General features: G+C 52.5%; 1 protein-coding gene across 5 annotated transcripts in view; it reads left to right on the forward strand.

Moving 5' to 3' along the window:
- Positions 1-17,437, forward strand: part of Cpne5 (copine 5) — a 79,911-nt gene that overhangs the window by 58,268 nt on the left and 4,206 nt on the right. For 4 of the 5 annotated variants that reach the window (XM_076917181.1, XM_034524814.2, XM_034524815.2 and 1 more), the window contains 6 exons: positions 4,509-4,550; positions 7,153-7,228; positions 10,940-10,993; positions 13,447-13,508; positions 15,859-15,905; positions 16,915-17,096. In XM_076917181.1, coding sequence (XP_076773296.1) covers positions 4,509-4,550; positions 7,153-7,228; positions 10,940-10,993; positions 13,447-13,508; positions 15,859-15,905; positions 16,915-17,096 — 463 coding nt within the window. Of the gene's footprint in view, positions 1-4,027; positions 4,208-4,508; positions 4,551-7,152; positions 7,229-10,939; positions 10,994-13,446; positions 13,509-15,858; positions 15,906-16,914; positions 17,097-17,437 lie in introns of those variants that run through there. The other variant, XM_034524816.2, reaches the window with a different exon arrangement.

Raw genomic sequence — 17,437 nt, forward strand, 5'->3', positions numbered from 1 at the left:
AGGATGGGCTGAAAAATGCTTCATGCTGTTAAAATTATGGGATGCTTAGGATGTGAGTCACACTGGTCCCGACTGGCTTAAACACAGACTATTATATCCTGAAAAATAGCCTTAGGAACCTCTCTCACAATGTGAGGAACCATTTCACAGACGAGGAAAATGGAGGGTTGTGATGTGCCCATTTCACAGATGAGAAAGTGGAGGGTCATAGTCTATGTCAGAACAAGACAATGCCTTTCCTTCTGCAGATGCCACCTCTGGGCTCATCCCTGGTCTGGCGTCTCCTTGTCGCTTACCGCTTTCCCATGTGTCTCCATTCCCAAAGAAAGCCAAACCTGAGTGGCCCAGCTGAGCAGAGCCAAAGTCAAAGGGGGTGAAGGGGTAAGGCCCCATCTAGCCCTGGGTGGCTGTAGGGACAAGAAGCACTTTCCCTGGCATTGCCAGACTCTGCCCTACTCTCTTTGGAATTCTGGGAATTGAGGATTCTCCCTGATTAAACCAGGTCCCCCCAGGGCAGGCTGCTCTTCCCCAGTCACGCCTTGACACTGAACATACAGGTCGTAAGAGTGGCAGCTAGGGTGCAGAGTGCTCACCTGAGCTGGGAGTGTTCCGTCAGCACCTCGGTGCTTCAGCAGGGCCGCTGGATCCTGAATGGTGGCGGTGGCTTAGCAAGTGGCCAGGCTCACTACCTGACGCTTTAAGTGTCACTGCGAGGGTGGACGTAGCCGTCCAGTGTAGCACATGCAGAATCTGAACAAGATGGAATGGCCCATGTCTATCTCCCTGCTACCTTGGTCTTTCCCTCTCCACAGTTTCTCTCGGGGTATCTGACAGTAAGGAGAGAGAAAGCCCTAAGGGCCCGTCAGCCCTAGGGCCTTGTGGGCATTTGGGGAAATATCCCTTCTCCTACCCTGAGCGGTCATTAGTACCGTCATGGTCCAGAGATGACCACAGTGTATACACCATGGTCAGTACTCAGGGAGGGGACCTGGAGACCTCACCTGCACCTCCACTGGCCAGTCTCTCTATTATGGCTTTGGGGTTCCAGCCCTGGGTGCCAGGGGCCTGGGACACTGACTCCTGGCCTTTAATCCTAGCATCCTCCAGGATGTTCGTCTGTGTTTTGTGAGGTCAGGGAACCGTTACCAGCATAGCCCATTCTCAGCGGTGTTGGCTAATCCCTGTCAGCTCCATGGAAAGTGTGAATACCTAATATCTGCCAGGCACCGTTCTAGGAGCCAAGCTGACGGCAGAGAGCAAAACTGTCTCTGACCTGTGGAGGACAGTCTGACAGTCAGTAGGATTGTCTGAGGATGGAGAGAAGGTTGAGTGTGTCCGACAGAGTCTTGTCAGTGCCAGTAGGGTGGCTGGAGACAGCACTCTCACAGAGGACATAACCAGCTCACAGTTTACAGAGGCAGGATCCGGGGCAGCACCCTGGGCTACTGTCCTAGAGAGATCCCCTTCTCTGCCCTCCTCACCCCCTTCTTTGAGACTCTGAGTTCTTAGCCTTTCTGTACCATATGGGATGTTGGTTTTATGGGCCACTGAGACCTGTCTCCTTTACCCAAGAGAACATTCTCTTGGGTCTTATGCCTAAGTCACTGACAGTCTGGCAATATCCTGAGTAAAGGGACAGAGCCCAGGCTTGTAGGTCCCAAATCCCATCTGCTGTGACCTGGTCTTGCAACAAATTTGTGGACAGTGACAACAGGCTTCTCACCAGGCTTTCCCATGAGTCTGGAAGCTGGTTTTTCTTCCCTACCCAGGCCCAGACTGTAGGCTCAGCCTTTGAGCTCAGCAGCCTAGGGGAAGCCAAATGGACACAAGGGGATCTCCCAGCTAGCCTCAGCTGCCAGTTCCTGTCTGCTGGGGAGCTTCTAGCCACCACCCCATCCACACTGCATCCTGGACCTGCTGATTCTGAATCAGCCAGGATGTGAATCCTAAGCGTGAGTCTGAAGAGGGCATTTGCTCTGCAGTTTGCCAGGGCTCCTGGAGGATTCTTCAGATGCATTCACAGTCAAAATCCCCCACAAAGAAATAAGTCAGGCTGGGGAGTAGTGGCGCACGCCTTTAATCCTAGCACTTGGAAGGCAGAGGCAGGTGGATTTCTGAGTTCGAGGCCAGCCTGGTCTACAAAAGTGAGTTCCAGGACAACCAGGGCTACACAGAGAAACCCTATCTCGAGAAAAAGAAAATGTGTTTTAAAAAATTTAATTTTTTATTTATTTAATGTATATGAGTACACTGTTTCTGTCTTCAGACACACCAGAAGAGGGCATCGGATCCCATTACAGATGGTTGTGAGTCACCATGTGGTTGCTGGGAATTGAACTCAGGACCTCTGGAAGAGCAGTCAGTGCTCTTAACTGCTGAGCCATCTCTCCAGCCCGAAATCTAATTTTTTTTTTTTTTTTTTTTTTTTTTTGGTTTTTCGAGACAGGGTTTCTCTGTGTAGCCCTGGCTGTCCTGGAACTCACTCTGTAGACCAGGCTGGCCTCGAACTCAGAAATCTGCCTGCCTCTGCCTCCCAAGTGCTGGGATTAAAGGCGTGCGCCACCACCGCCCGGCGAAATTTAATTTTTTAAATTACTGTACTTATCTATTGGTGGAGGAGGAGAGTGTGCCTTCTCTATGATGCACCTGTGGAGGTCGGAGAACAGGTTTGAGTCAGTTCTCTTTCCACCACGTGGATTCCAGGGATCCCACTCAGGTTGGCAGGCTCGGCCACAGTGTCTTTATCCACAGAGGTGTCTCGCCAGGCACACACTCAGTTCCTCCTGTGCTCTGGGTAGCAAGCGTTACTGTCACCAGGGTGGTCCGTATCACAAGAGTGTTAGGAGATCTCCTCCAGCTGTGGAATTTTTCATTTGTTTGTTTTTGGAATGGGGCCTTGGCTGGCCTCGAACTCGACTTGTAGACCAGGCTGGCACTGAATTCAGAGATTTGCCTGCCTCGGCCTCCTGAGTGCTGGGATTAAAGGCGTGGGATACCACAGCCCGGCTTTAAGTGAAGTTTATATAGAAAGTCATTTGTGCACGGTTAGATAATGTTGAGAACAGGAGGCATTTTCTAAACATCACACACACACACACACACACACACCACACACCATGCTGTGAGCTATCCTGGAAGGCCCATACTAATCCCATTCTACAGTCAAGGTTGTGGCTCAAGAGATGGCATGCTATCTCCAGGCCACAGGGCTCAGGTCCAGTGTCCAAGCCAAAGCCACCAACGTCACACCTGGCTTCTCTGCAGTACCTCCAGAAACTTAGGCACTCTGATATCTCTTCTTTCATTTTAACCATCTGTCTCAAGGAACCACAGGGTTTGCATTTTTAAAACAAGAACGCAATGGATACCTTTAAACCGTGCTTCTGTATCTGCTTCGTATTGGTCCATTTACAGAGAGCTAGCCCATGCGTGCACAACCTTCTGGGAATCCCAGGGTTCTGTTCTGGAACTTTCTTCTGCTCCATTCTGAGACTCTGCTCCCCTACACACACACACACACACACACACACACACACACACACACCACATACACACACAGACACAAAACCTGGCGATTCTCATCTGAAAGGAGACAGCGCCCCCTTCTGGGAGTCATACAACTCCCAAGCCAACTCCTGGCAGAGCCGAGATGGACCACACCACAGTAGGATAAATAGATGTTAATAGAAGAGAAGCCAGTTCAAACTGCTTTCTGCATCCCATGTGGACCTCAAGACCAGAAACCCACACTTCCTGGGTTTCTCCCAGATTCCTAGACCCCTGGTGTTGCCCGGCAGCTTCCCTATCCCTGGGCATCCCAGAGGACAGAGCAGCCGGCACCAAGGGTTAACCGGCAACCCTCCACCTCCCTCCTGCTTCTGGTCCTCTAGCCTGTTTCCATGGGAACAAGGCTAAAAATAAGATGGGCTCTCAAAGCCCAGCCCCATGCTTAGGAGTCAAAACAAACTAATTAAAGCAGCCTGGGTTAGAATGTGAAGAAAATCCCACCCTTTCTGGGAGGCCAGTCTCGAGGATGGAAAGCTCAGTGGGCCACCCCAAGTCAGGGCCCAGGGATCCTTTTTTAACCTGCAGGGCTGGGCCTGGACTTCACCAATCACACCCCAGACTCAGGGTCCTTCCTGCCAAGCAGTCTTGTAATCCTCTCCCATAGAAGTGCCCTTGCTTTGTGGGATCTGCCCTACCACAGGTAAATACCCAGTTTGGCTTCCTGCTGTGGCTTCTACTCCATGTAGGGAAGCTAAGAAGGTGGGATGAACAGAGGCCTGAGGCTGCTTCAGCCAAATTCTTGACATTTCAAAATGTCCTGCCATGGTTCTGGAGTGGCCTCTGCCCCTAAGACCTTTGCTAAAAGGTCTTAAGATGGGTTTTCTTTGCACACAGGCTTGGAACATGGAGGAGAGTCTGCACACATGCCTCCTGGTCTGGTGGGCAGGAGGCCTGTCCTCCGGGTCCATTCTACCCAGAATTCTTTGCTGTTTGTTTTCCAGGACCATCAAGGTGGAGGTGTATGACTGGGATCGTGACGGCAGGTAAGGGCAGGAGGGTGAGACAGAGGTGAGTGGACCTAGGCAGCCCCGGGAAGCTATGCAGGCCCATGGGGCACTCTGGGAATGAGGGGCTGGGTCCCATGAAGGTTGGTCTGCTGCTATAGTGGCTTATATCCGCGGAGGTCCGGCAGGACAGGATGCGGAGAGCCCTCCTTTTCCCAACATAGCTGCCAGAGGCCAGCCAGTGCCCACACTCACCTCACTTCCAGAATTGGGCATGCTCTGAAGTACCCATTATAGGATACTGAACATTACAGACACCTCCTTTCTCTGTGTGGAGCCTTGGGCAAAGCACTGTAGGAAGACCAGACTGTAGAAGAATAATCGAAGGCCCAGAGACATCCCACAGTCCAGCAGAAGCTCACCGTAGACACGGAGAATAGTCTCAGGTCTGTAAGGACAGCAGCGGCAGGGTGTGTTCTGAGGCACAGGAAAAAAATGAGGCATTGCCTGAGGAGAGCTAGGTCAGGCCTGCAGGAGGGTGACTTTGGCTTGGGAACTGTGAGAAGCAGGTCTAAGTAACCCACAAGGGGCAAGTGTGGCTGGCAATTCCTGGACAGAACGGGAGCCTGCCTCTCAAAGCACCAATCCAGAACCTTCCTGTCTTCCTGCTGAAGCAAATCCAGATATATCCTGGCTTAAGGGTGGTCACAGTTAGCATCTCCTGGGCCTGATGTGGACAGGAGTTGGTGGTGCTCTTATTATAAAAGGGTAGCTGAGTCAAGCCCAAGCCATGGAAGATTCTCCAGTGCCCACCCTGCCTCTTTTAAACCTCAATCCCCGCTTCTCCATCCCTTCCAGCCAGGTCAGCTCCACCATGCCGCCAACCCAATCTGCTTCCTTCTCGCCTAGCAATTCCCCACAAATCTCTTTTACCCGGGAGTTTTCTCTTCTCTGGCAACTTGGGACAGCCCAGCCGCCAGGAGCCACAGGGTCCGATCATCAAGTTACCGTCCCCAGAAGAACTGTTGTCAACGCAGTGTGGGGATACGAGTGTAGCTCAGTGCTAGAGCGGTAGAGTTCCGGCCCAGCATTTGGGAGACCCCGGGCTCCATCCTGTACTGACAATAGATAAGCTCCCAGCACTGGCAGAAGGCTCAGCGGGCAAAGGTGCGTTCAGCACAAGCCAGACAACGTGAGCTAAATCCTGGGAACCCACGTAAGAGGTGGACAGAGAGAACGTACTGCATAAAGTTCTCTTGTGACCTCAGTAGACATTTGTGGTTCAAACACACACACACACACACACATACACGAACGCATGCACACACACAAAAATTTCACAATGAAATCCATTACTATGTATGGCTTTTTAAAAAAAAATCAAACACAAGCTACCTTGGGCTCACAGCAGGGCATGGCCCCAGGGACACCTGGGCACTCCAGGTTGATGTCCCAGCTAGAGCGCTAAGCTCTATGTTCTAACAAGGACTTAGGGCTGTTGGGAGTGCTGTCTGTGCAAGTTCTTCCTGTGTTTCATATAAACACGCTCTGAAAGAAGACCCCCTGCCACCTGGCTCTCGGTGTCTGTTTAGGAAGTGTTAGCAGGAAGGCAGTGCCCTGGCATAATGTGTTCAAGTCCCAGGGTTCCATTTTCAGCACCAAAGGCAGATTGGAAAAGATCCAACTGCAGGTTCATGTGCCTATATGAGACTTTTTGGGAGTTTGAGGCAGGAGGATTGGAGTTTGAAGCCAACCTGGGAAACACAATGGGGAGCTATCTCAGAATGAATAAATTAATGAGACAGGCATATGGTGCTCACACCTATCATCCTAGCTCTCCAGAAGTAGAGGCAGAAAGGTTAGGAGTTCAAGGCCATCCTTGTCTACACAACTAAGTTCATGATTAAGCAGGGATGCACAAGACAATGTCTCCAAAAGCCCAAAATATTAATAAAAAAATAAAAACTATTTTTTAAAAATGTTATTGAGCTAGGCACAGTGGATGCACCTTTAATCCCGGAACTCAGGAGGCGTTGGCAGGTAGAACTCTGAGTTCTAGTCCAGCCTGGTCTACATTAGAATGTTTCAGGCCAGCCAGGGCTACATAGTAAGGCCTTGTGTTGGGGAAACTCTCAGCAGGGAGGAGTTAATGAATGCCTTTAAGCTTGTCACTTGGATTTGACAATTGTTAAATTTCCCTGTGTTCGCCTTATCTATATTTTACTAATGTAATTTAAAGGAGATTCCAGTGTGGCATTTACCCCTAAATATTTCATTAGAAATGTCTAAAAAAAAATAAGCACATTTCCCCCCACGTAACTCTGAATGCCATTATCCCACCTGACATATTGAGCAGTAATGCTTGACTGCCATCCAGAGTCGTTGTTCCCTCCGCTGAGATTGTCCCCAAATGCCTTCTCTTGCTCATTTAAATAAGAATCCAAGCAGACCTGCGGCTCCTTCCTCCAGGACTGTGACTTCTGCTTTCTTGGTCCACGGCTCCCTGGCTCCCTTCCCATACTCCGTGCTGTGGGGTGGAAGCCCTGGCAGAATGGGGGCGGGGGCAGCCCATGGAGAGGCTGTGGTCGGCAGAGACATCGGTAGGCTGGGCCTCCATTCTCAGCAGCTTCTTCTCTTGTAGCCATGACTTCATTGGGGAGTTCACCACCAGCTACCGGGAGCTGGCACGTGGCCAGAGTCAGTTCAACATCTATGAGGTGAGGTGCTCCCCGGTGGGGTCTCTTCTTATAAGGGTGCTGAGTCACGACAGTAAGGACGTGAGAGCTCTGACAGGGGTTGGGGACAGGGACTTCCGGTTGTCTCATATGTTCCCATTTCACAGAGCCCCCCCCCCCCAACACTCATACACCACACCCCCAACACACACACACACACACACAAAACCATACACCCTACCCCCACACAAACATACACAAAGCTAAGTCATCTGACCACACATGCATTCATGTACACACACACACACACACACACACACACACACACACTCACTCACTACACCACTCCCGCCCCCAACACACACCCCCACACACCACAGGAAGAGCATCAGAAAGAAAGAGAAAGAAGGCTGAAAGCCAAGACCTGAGGTCCCTACTCCAAAGTGGCTCTGTATCTTCAGACAGAGCTTGTGGTCCTCTGGAGGAGAAGCCAGTGCTCTTAACCACTGAGCTATCTTTCGGGTGGCAGGGGGCAGGGCTATGGTTTTGAGGAAGGAGTCTAGCACTGAGCTGTTCGAGTCCCCAGCCCAGGCAAGCCAGACTGAACGTTTCCTTGGCCTCCTCTTGGGAAGTTCTCAGGGAGTTGGATGGAGCAGTTACTTCCCTTGGAGTTTGGCTCCCAGTGGCTGTGAAATCTCAGGCAAAATGGAAATCGGAAGCATGGATGGGACAGGCCGGTTTCCTCCAGTTTCCTCAGACGGTCATTATCTTTGCGAGATACGAGCTGCCTGTGGGAGGCAGCAACACTGCTGACTCTGAATGAAAAAGCCAGCCAGAGAAAAACCACCTCAGCTTCTATAGCCCCTCTGCCCCCCCAGGCAGCTTTGGACCCCAGGGGTGTTGCTAGGAGGCCAAGTGGGCCCAGGAAGCCCTTTCTAGAGTCAGGAGTGTGAAGAAGGTCTTCACCAGTCAACACCCCATCCGAAACCCTGGAGCCACCCTGTCGGGACACACTTCTAAACTAGCTGTGTGTGGGCCCCTCCCGGGACCCATCCCCTGCTAAAGAATGAATGACTCGGCCTCTGGGCTTCTTCAAGCACTGCTGTCCTCCTGACAGCCTCCGGTCTCCAGCCCCTCAGGGCCATCACCACACAGTACTACCCTCGGCTTCCTGAGAGCTCCCCAGTCCCCATCCACTACCATCCTCTGCGTGCTGTGGGGCTTTGCAATAGTATTCTAGTCTCTTGTAAGCTCCACAGTGACCAGAATGCTCTGGGTGTGGCCCGACTGCTGCTCTGAAACTCTGTGTTGCCTTGAAATGAACTTCACCCCCCCACACACACTAATGTTAAAGCCGATCTCTGCTCAAAGCTGGCACTGAGTATTTAACCTGACCCCATTGCTGTGCATGTCACCACAACTGAGCCCCACCGGCCTGCAAAGGGGAATATGTTTCTTCTGTAAAGAGAGACATGGTACATGCCTGTCCGGGCACCGAGCTGCCCTCTGAAGCTGTTGTTCTCCATATGGCCTCATTTCCGCAGCTGCCTCCCCCCAAGGACTCTTCTGAGTCGATATGGTCCCACTTCTCATCAATATGGTCCCTAGAGGCTTTCTCAAATGTCCCCTCAAGGAAGTTATCACCTTTGCAAGTCTCTAACCACACACCGTTCTTCCCAAGGTTGTGCCTGGGGCCTTTTCAAGACCATGGGATTCTCAGAGATAGGCTGGTTCATTCTGCATTCTCAGCAGCCTAGTAAACGTGAAACCAGATTTCAAAATTGGAGAACGGTAGCCTAGTGGAGGGGGCCAGTTCCTTGTAGTGTCCCTAGGGGGAGCTGTGTCCCTGCGTGGAGCTTGGCAGCCACTTGTGGCTAGAGAGGCTAGGATGGGGGAGGTTCTGGGAAGTCCCAGGAGAGCTCAGAGCAGACAGGGTGCTAACTCACTGTCCACTTCACTCAGATCTGATGCCAACGGTTGCTTTAACATAAAAGAGTAGGTTCAAAGAGCGGAAGTGTGAGTGACTACACGTCAATTTAAAGATAACACTGAAGGCTTCAAAGAAATGTGTCGGGCCTGGTTGTGTGTGTCTGTGGTCCCCACCACTCAGGAAGCAGAGGCAGGGGAATGTGACCTCAAGCCAGCCTAGACTACACAGTGAGACCCTGTCTCAAAAACAGAAAGTGAAATAAAATGAGTCCAAGAGGTATTATAAAGAAATCCATACCCCTAAACCGCAGTGTGCTGGCTCCACTCTGTGAAAGGGAGACCGTGAAGCAGAGGTCGGAGATACAGTTGGTTTCAGTTGTTCAAACCCCAAATAAACCCAACTGGGCAAACATTAATGCTGAGTCTGCAACTCTGCCCATCTGCCTGTCAGCCAGGAGCCAAGGATGTTATTAGAGAAGGCTGCCCTATGGCTAGAGAGGCACTTCGGGAGGTTCAGTGTCTCAGACATGGCCTCAGTCCCCACCTGAGCATTATGCCAGCCCTCCCATTTGAACTTGTCACTCATCCATCAAGGTGACAGCCCCATATGTATGCACCGCTGGCCTGGAGAAAGGTTTTTCTTCCTATGTCTACCCAGATGGCTGTGTGACCTGAAGCAAATCACCTGGCCTCTCTGTGTCCTGGTTTCCTTCATCTCCGAAGTGGGTATCAGTCCTTGTTAGACCAAAGACACTGCAGTTAAAGACATAGGGAGGGAATGCAGGGAGGTGGTAACACATGTCTTTAATGCCAGCGCTTGGGAGGCAGAGGCAGTTGGATCTCTGAGTTCGAGGCCAGCCTCGTCTACAGAGCAAGTTCCAGGACAGCCAGAGCTACGTAGGAAACCCTGTCTTAAATAAGCAAAAAGACATAGCAAAGGCCCCCAAGGGAGGCATATGTCATGTGGGAGAGGGGATCTGAGTTCAAGAGCAGCCAGTAGGTGATGACAGGAGGGAACAACCTTGCTCTGTTGATTGCACACCAGAGAAAGCCCAGATCTCTCATGTTGAACATAGGAACAGAGAGCTCAGTGCAGCGTGGCCATGCAGCGTGGCCATGCAGTGTGGTCGTGCAGTGTGGTGGTCATACAGCGTGGCTCACCATGACAAGATGGCCCTCCCCCCAGCTCCAGGGCTTCTCCAACACTGGTAACAAGATCTACTCTGGGTCACTGCTCTGAGGCAGCATCATGACCTCTCCCCCTCTCTCCCAGTGGTGACAACCACCTACAGACTTTACCAGATGTCAAGGGTAAAGGGTGTCACCCCAGTTGTCACTAGTGGGGAGCAGAGACATCCTGAGTCTTTACTGAGCCTACTGTGCGGAGCCCTGTAATGGTTTGGTTTGGAAGCTTCCTACTATGGGTCAAGGTGGCAGCCCAGAGCCAGACTCAGAGGCTCAGAGCATCTCTGAGTGGGAGCCCAAGGGAGGATTAGGAAGGCAGGATTGTGAGTGTATGGGGTGAAAGAGTGGCCCAGCCAGCACAGGCAGGCGTGGGCAGAGTTGTCTTACAACACCTGACCGCTCTGGGCAAGTTTAAGGGTAGAGACAAAGCTAAGAAACTGTCTCCAGTGTGTTGGGTACTGAGACTCAGGGTTAATGAGGATGCCCAGGTGCCAGCATCTCACAGAGCCTGGCAAAGCCCTTCCCAAACTGCGGTCACACCCATACCCTGCTGAGCTGCTGCCCAAGCCACACCCAGGTCTGCTGGGAGCCCTGACCCTGCCCCGACTGCTTTTGAACAGTAGTTGCTTTTCCCTACAGGTGATAAATCCAAAAAAGAAAATGAAGAAAAAGAAATATGTGAATTCTGGCACGGTGAGTAGCGCCCCCTGTCGTAGTGGAGGGGCATTGTCCTGAGTCAAAAGCTAGGCTGGAGGGCAGGGGTCCCGCCTAGGTGAGTAGGTAGCAGAAAGCCTTCAGCCTGGGGGAATCTCTGCAGGAAGGAGAAGCCGATGCGCGTGTGGGGAATCCCCAGGAACTGGGCATTGTGAGAGGCCACACTGGCATCCACTGTCACGGAGAGGAGCTGAGGCTGGGAAGTGACTCAGCCAAGGTTACACAGCTAGGAGTCATGCAGGAGTCAGCGCCGCCTTTCGTCCCGCGTGGGTGGGAATAGGCGCTGCCGCTGCGTAACTGTTACCACCGGAGATGATGTTGGTTCTTGATCTGTGGGAGCTGGTTGGCTGGACATTTTAGCATTCAGCAAATATGTACTGGGCTCTCAGCAGGGCCATACGGGTGAACGAAACAGCCAGGAAACAGTAGACCCAGGTCCCTAATGTCTGTAGTAGGGGGAGACAGAGTTATTTGGTACATGTACACACTTCAAAGTGATTCAAGAGCTGTGGGGGAAGGTGATACAGAATCAATCAGATATTGAGAATGTCTAAGAAAGAGACCCAGCCCTCAAAAACAGCATATGCAAAGGCCCTGGGGCAGAGCCCCAGTGCTGTTCTAGAATGGCTCAGTATATTTGCAGTGCAAATGTACCTGGGTTTGCGCCCTCTGTCCCCTCCCCCAACCCTTATTCCTGAGACAGGTGTCCCTGTCAAGTAATGTAGCCACTAGGCTCAGAAGAGATCTCAAGGATCTCTACCTGAATCCCATCCTCCTAGGAGGAACCCCACTTGTAAAATGGAGCCAGCACTCAGGGTGGTGACAGACCTATGGAGGGCAAGCCTGTGGTTGTCCCATACTCTGCTCATGCATAGGAGAAACCAACCATGGCTTTTCTGTGTGCGGCTGCTTCACACACGGGGACCTGGACAAATCGATGTCCCTAGCTGCAGTGTCCTCCAGGTGGAAACAGCATGTGTTTGGCCAGTGCCCTGGGCTCCCAGGCCTTCCCCGTTCACAATAGCAGCACACCCAGTCTTTGCCAATAGACCTGGGTAATTCCCACACACACATCCTAAGTGCCCCAGAGGAGGCAGGACCTCCCCAGACTGGCAGCTCTTCAGATGTACAACCAAAATGAAAAAAGGTCTCAAAATCATTCATCTTGCCCAGTCTTCCTAGAAATGAAGAGAAGGAATCTATTCCAGGCCACACATGGAGTTAGTAACAGCACAGGCCTCCCAGGGTCTGGGGTGGGGTGGGGCCATCCCTGCTGTGGGGGTACTCATGGGAGGAGATACATAAAGTTCCCCAAAGTTCCATTGTCAAACTCAGAAGCTCGCACTGGCCAGAGTGGGGGTCTGGTCATCTGGACTGGATGAGAAACTCTGGTTGTCTTCAGTCCGGGCTCCACCTTGGCTTCTCTTGCAGCTCTTTCTGGTTGGCTGAGCCACCACCCCTGGGAAGAGGTTCATGGGCCTCTCAGGTGCTTGGCACACTGAGCCCCTGGGTGTGGCTCTGGGCCCACTGCACACAGACTTTCTTGTGTCCCGTTCTTCTTGTTGAGGGACTTCAACTTTGTCACAGCTGGGCCTAGCTGAGCTGATGTGCTGGTAAATTAATTAGACCACACCAACAGGGAGGCCTTGATCTCAGGGCTCCCTCCTTTCAGGTGCCTTTCTCTTCCTCCTCTTCGTGACCCAGAATTCTTTGTGACAGGCTGCCTATGTGGACAGAACCTTTGCTAAAGTCTCTTGAGGGGCAGAAGGCAGGAGGCTTCAAGTAGGAGAGGTATCCTGAGTAGGAGGCGCCTGTGGGAAAGGATGGGGTAGAGGCTGAACAGCACCCCAGAAGGGGGCATGACAGGCAAGGCCAGAGAAGAGAACAGTTCAGAGACAGAAGCGCCGGGTCCATGCCAGTCAGAGACACAGGCATTGACAAGAGGCTGGATCCACATCAGGAAGATTCCTCAGCTCTCTAAACTGCAGGCCAGGGCTCTGGGTTCCCCCAGGGCCCACTTGAAGAATGCCTGGGCCCTTAGACTGAGCCCCGTGCTTCAGCAATTGGGTTTGCACCAGAAGTTAAGTTAAATGTGGTTAAAACATGGTTCAAGGTCATCCTCGGCTATAGGGAATTCTAGGGCAGCTTGGGCTATGTGAGACCCTGTCTCAGCATGAAAGTCATGGAGGTTCTGGATTCAGACATACTAGGCTCATATCCCCACTGTGGCTCATCCTGGCAGCTGCCTTGGAAGGTCAGTTTCCCAGACTGTAAAATAGGGACAAATGTCCTCTGTGGGATTGCCACAGGCATGGGGGCCAGGGGTCGGGGGTTGGGGGGGGGGGGAAGACCAGCATCTGAAAATGGTCCGCAGGCAAAGTGTGACCTGGCCATCCCCAGGGCTCTCCACTAACGCTCCCTTTCTTTCCCAGGTCACCCTGCTTTCTTTTGCGGTAGAGTCAGAGAGTACCTTCCTGGATTACATCAAAGGAGGGTGAGAGAAACAGGGCCTGGCCTCCCCACCCCGGGGAGAGGGCAGGGCTCCATACCATGTAACCAGAGCGTGCCCCACGAGGCCCCAACTGGAGCCTGACACTGGGCTCTCCACCTTAGAGCTGAGAACCCTGCTTACCTCTGGATTCTAGGCCCAGAAGACCTTCCCCGGGTCGTGTGGGATTCCTGAGCAGAGATAGGGCCTGATGGAGGTAGGGACTCCGTGACAAAGAGGTAGAAAGAACTCTGGACAGACATCAGGAGATGGAGGTTCTGGGTCCCTGTTTGCCTTAGATTTTCTGAGTTACTGTGAGTCATGTTCTCTCTGTGGGTATTGCTCCTGGTGAGTGAGTGTGGGGCAGGGACCTGTAGGAGACATTAGGGGACAGTCCCAGGGACATAAGGTACCCAACTCCAAGCTGAAAGAGCAAAAGGAACTGCGTGGGGTGACTTCCAGGCCATCGAAGGCAGCACAGCCAGGCTGCCTCAGCCAAGAGCTTACTAGAAATGGCCTGATTCCAAAGAGGGGGCTCCCTGGTACACTCCCTGCAGGCAGCCGCCAGGTCAGGGCGTGGGCAGCCAGGAGCCCACAGGTGCAGGCGAGGGATGACTGCACCTGCCTGAGAGGAGACAGGCAGGGCAGCTACCCAGGGCGCATCCCAGCCCTGCAGGCACCTGGCTGTCCCAGTCTCCAGGGCACAGAGGGGCAGCTGTCCTGGGACACAGCTCACTTTTCCATGACTCTGCTCCTTCATCTCTTGAATTTACAGCCTCAAGGTTGCAAGCCCTTCTTCTGCCTCCAGAACACACACACACACACACACACACACACACACACACACTCCCTCTGGGTACCCAAAAGCCTCCTCTAGCCTCTCCTCATGGATCCACTATGGCTGCCTTTGCAAAGCAGTGAGAGCCACTCAGGGATAAAGCACATTCCTTGCATTAAAGAAAGAAAGAAAAGCTGGGGCTGTGCCGCACGCCTTTAATCCCAGCACTTGGGAGGCAGAGGCAAGCGGATCTCTGAGTTCGAGGCCAGCCTGGTCTACAGAGTGAGTTCCAGGACAGCCAGGGCTATACAGAGAAACCCTGTCTCGAAAAACCAAAAAAAAAAAAAAAAAAAAAAAAAAAAAAAAAAAAGAAAGAAAGAAAGAAAGCCCTAAACCAAAAACTCTCTCTTCTTTATTCCATTAAGCAGCCAACCTTCATCTTCCCAGCACCTGGCAATCTTCAAACAAGCTGCATTTTGTTCTCCGCTTCATTTGCATAGCACTCCTAATTTACATAGTAGGCGAGACTGAGCCCTTATCTCCATTTTGCACCCACCTGAGTGGCGACCTGGCTGATTTAGTCACCCTAGCCTCCTCGGCTGTGTCCCTGTGGGGCTGGATGGGGTAGAAGCTGAATCACGGAATGGTCATGACTGAGGCAGGGGGCTGCTAAAACACCATGCACATCCGGGAGCTAGGCAGCAGAGGGAATGTGTCCAGGCAGGAGGTGGCTGTCTGGAGATCCTGGCTTCCCTCCCCTGCCCGCTGAACCCAGAAGGAATTATAATGAGCTTCCTCTGCCGTTCTCCCACTCTGTCACCTGTATTTTCCGTCAGAACTTAGAGACTGGGTGTGGTGGTGCACACCTTTGATCCAAGCAATCGAAAGGCGAAGGTGGAAGGATTTCCGAGAGTTCAAGACCACCCTGGTGACATAGCAAGTTCTAGGCTAGCCAGAGCTGCCTGCTGAAACCCCATCTCAAAACCAAGTAAAGACAGAGACACACAGACACACAGACACACACACACACACACAGAGAGAGAGAGAGAGAGAGAGAGAGAGAGAGAGAGAGAGAGAGAGAGAGAGAGAGCGCTAGCAGAGAGAGCTGCAGAAGATCAGCCGCCCAGGTTCTGGGTTGGGTTTTTGGCCAGACAGCATTGTGGGTAGTGTCATGTTCTTCCCTCTCAAGGTGCTTAGCGTGGAGTTTGACTCTGTCATGTTTTAACCATTAATCTGAATTTGAACCAGAAGCCCAGTGAGCTCTGACCCCACCTGCTCAAGTGGGCACAGAGGAGGCCAGGTTCAGAGAGGAAGGGACAGCGGCCCGTAGAATCGTGCGTGCCAGCACAACATAATCAGCTCCTGTGTGTTCTGGAATGCTCCCCTCCGATGCCCGCAGAGGCCCCGCAGGGGGGCACGACTGGTGGCAACCATCTCAGCTTCAGAGAGCTTGCACACAAGTAGCTTTACCGAAGCCACATGCCTGACAAACATGGATGCCTAGTGGCTTCTTGCCTGGCGCTGCCCACCACCCATCCCCACCCCCATCCCGGTGACTCTAGGTCTTTTCCTCTTTAGGACGCAGATCAATTTCACCGTGGCCATCGACTTCACTGCCTCTAACGGTGAGTGGGGGCAGGAGGGGGCAGGGTGGGCCTCTTTGGGCTGTGGTGGACGGCTTGGCTTTGAGCCAGGTCCCCAGTACTTCCTTCTCTTCCTGTTGTATGACACTATTCCTAGGGAGATGTAAGCAAACATCAATGCACCCCAGATGGGAAACCAGCAACAGACAAAAGCACAGATACCACCAAAGCCCAGTGTGGTGAAGCTATGATTTCCCTGGGCTCGCTTATAGGAGCATGAGAGGAGTTACCGCAGGAACACGGGTGACTGAAAGCCACCTCAGTGTTGTGTGACAACCCGGGAAAGCTGGAACCCCAGGGCTCTCTGCACAGCTTGCAGACAGTTTTTTGGTTTTTTGGGTTTTTTTGTTTTTGTTTTTGTTTTTGGTTTTTTTGGAGAGGGGGGTTTCGAGACAGGGTTTCTCTGTGTAGCCCTGGCTGTCCTGGAACTCACTCTGTAGACCAGGCTGGCCTCGAACTCAGAAAGCCGAACTCAGAAATCCGCCTGTCTCTGCCTCCCAAGTGCTGGGATTAAAGGCGTGTGCCACCACTGCCCGGCTTTGCAGACAGTTTAAAAGGGACTTCCTGTGCCTCGTGAGTCTTTGGGAACTTCTCTCTGAGGTGGAATGCATTAATTCAGAGGAAATTACCTGCCAGAGAAGGCTTTCGGGTTCATAGAACCAAAGTTAGAGCGAAGAGGCCTCATGATGAGGCCTCAGGATGCTTCAAGCAGAGGATCTGGCCTTGGAGTGGACTCTGGCAGGCATGGACTGTAGGTGAGGGCAGGGCAGGCCGGAGCCCTGAGGCGGCTGCTGCTGTCCTGTACACTGGATGGTGCTGACTTCGAGAAGGAAGTGGGATTTTGGATCTGTTCCAAGGGTTGGGCAGTCACTCTGTTGATTGCTGAACCAAGACCGAATGGAGGGTGTGATAGAAGGTTCAAGGGTAAACAGTCAGAGGGACTCATGGCGTCCATCCAGTTTGGCAGATGTCCTCATGTCCTGTGTTGCAGGGAACCCCTCGCAGTCCACGTCCCTGCACTACATGAGTCCCTACCAGCTGAACGCCTACGCGCTGGCACTGACCGCCGTTGGGGAGATCATCCAGCATTACGACAGTGACAAGATGTTCCCTGCCCTGGGCTTCGGGGCCAAGCTGCCCCCGGATGGCAGGGTGTCCCACGAGTTCCCGCTGGTAGGAGGTCCCAGGCTGGGAACAAGGAGGGGAGTGGGATGGGGGGGTGGGGTGGTCTTTTGTTTGGTTGGTTGGTTGGTTTGGTTTGGTTTTGGTTTTTCAAGACCGGGTTTCTCTGTCGCCCTGGCTGTCCTGGAACTCAATCTGTAGACCAGGCTGGCCTCAAAGTCAGAGATCCTCCTGCCTTCACCTCCACCATGGGCTGGCTGAGCAAGGGGGTTTCTAGTTCTTGGCTTTGGCCTAAATACTTTCTGAGTAAGCTCCATAGGCTTGGCCACCTACTTGAGTTGGGGGTCTGAGCTAAAGGCAATTATGCCCTGCCGCTACCTGCACCCCTCCCC

The sequence above is a fragment of the Arvicanthis niloticus genome, chromosome 20 (assembly GCF_011762505.2).
Source record: "Arvicanthis niloticus isolate mArvNil1 chromosome 20, mArvNil1.pat.X, whole genome shotgun sequence".
NCBI classification, from domain to species: Eukaryota; Metazoa; Chordata; class Mammalia; order Rodentia; family Muridae; genus Arvicanthis; species Arvicanthis niloticus.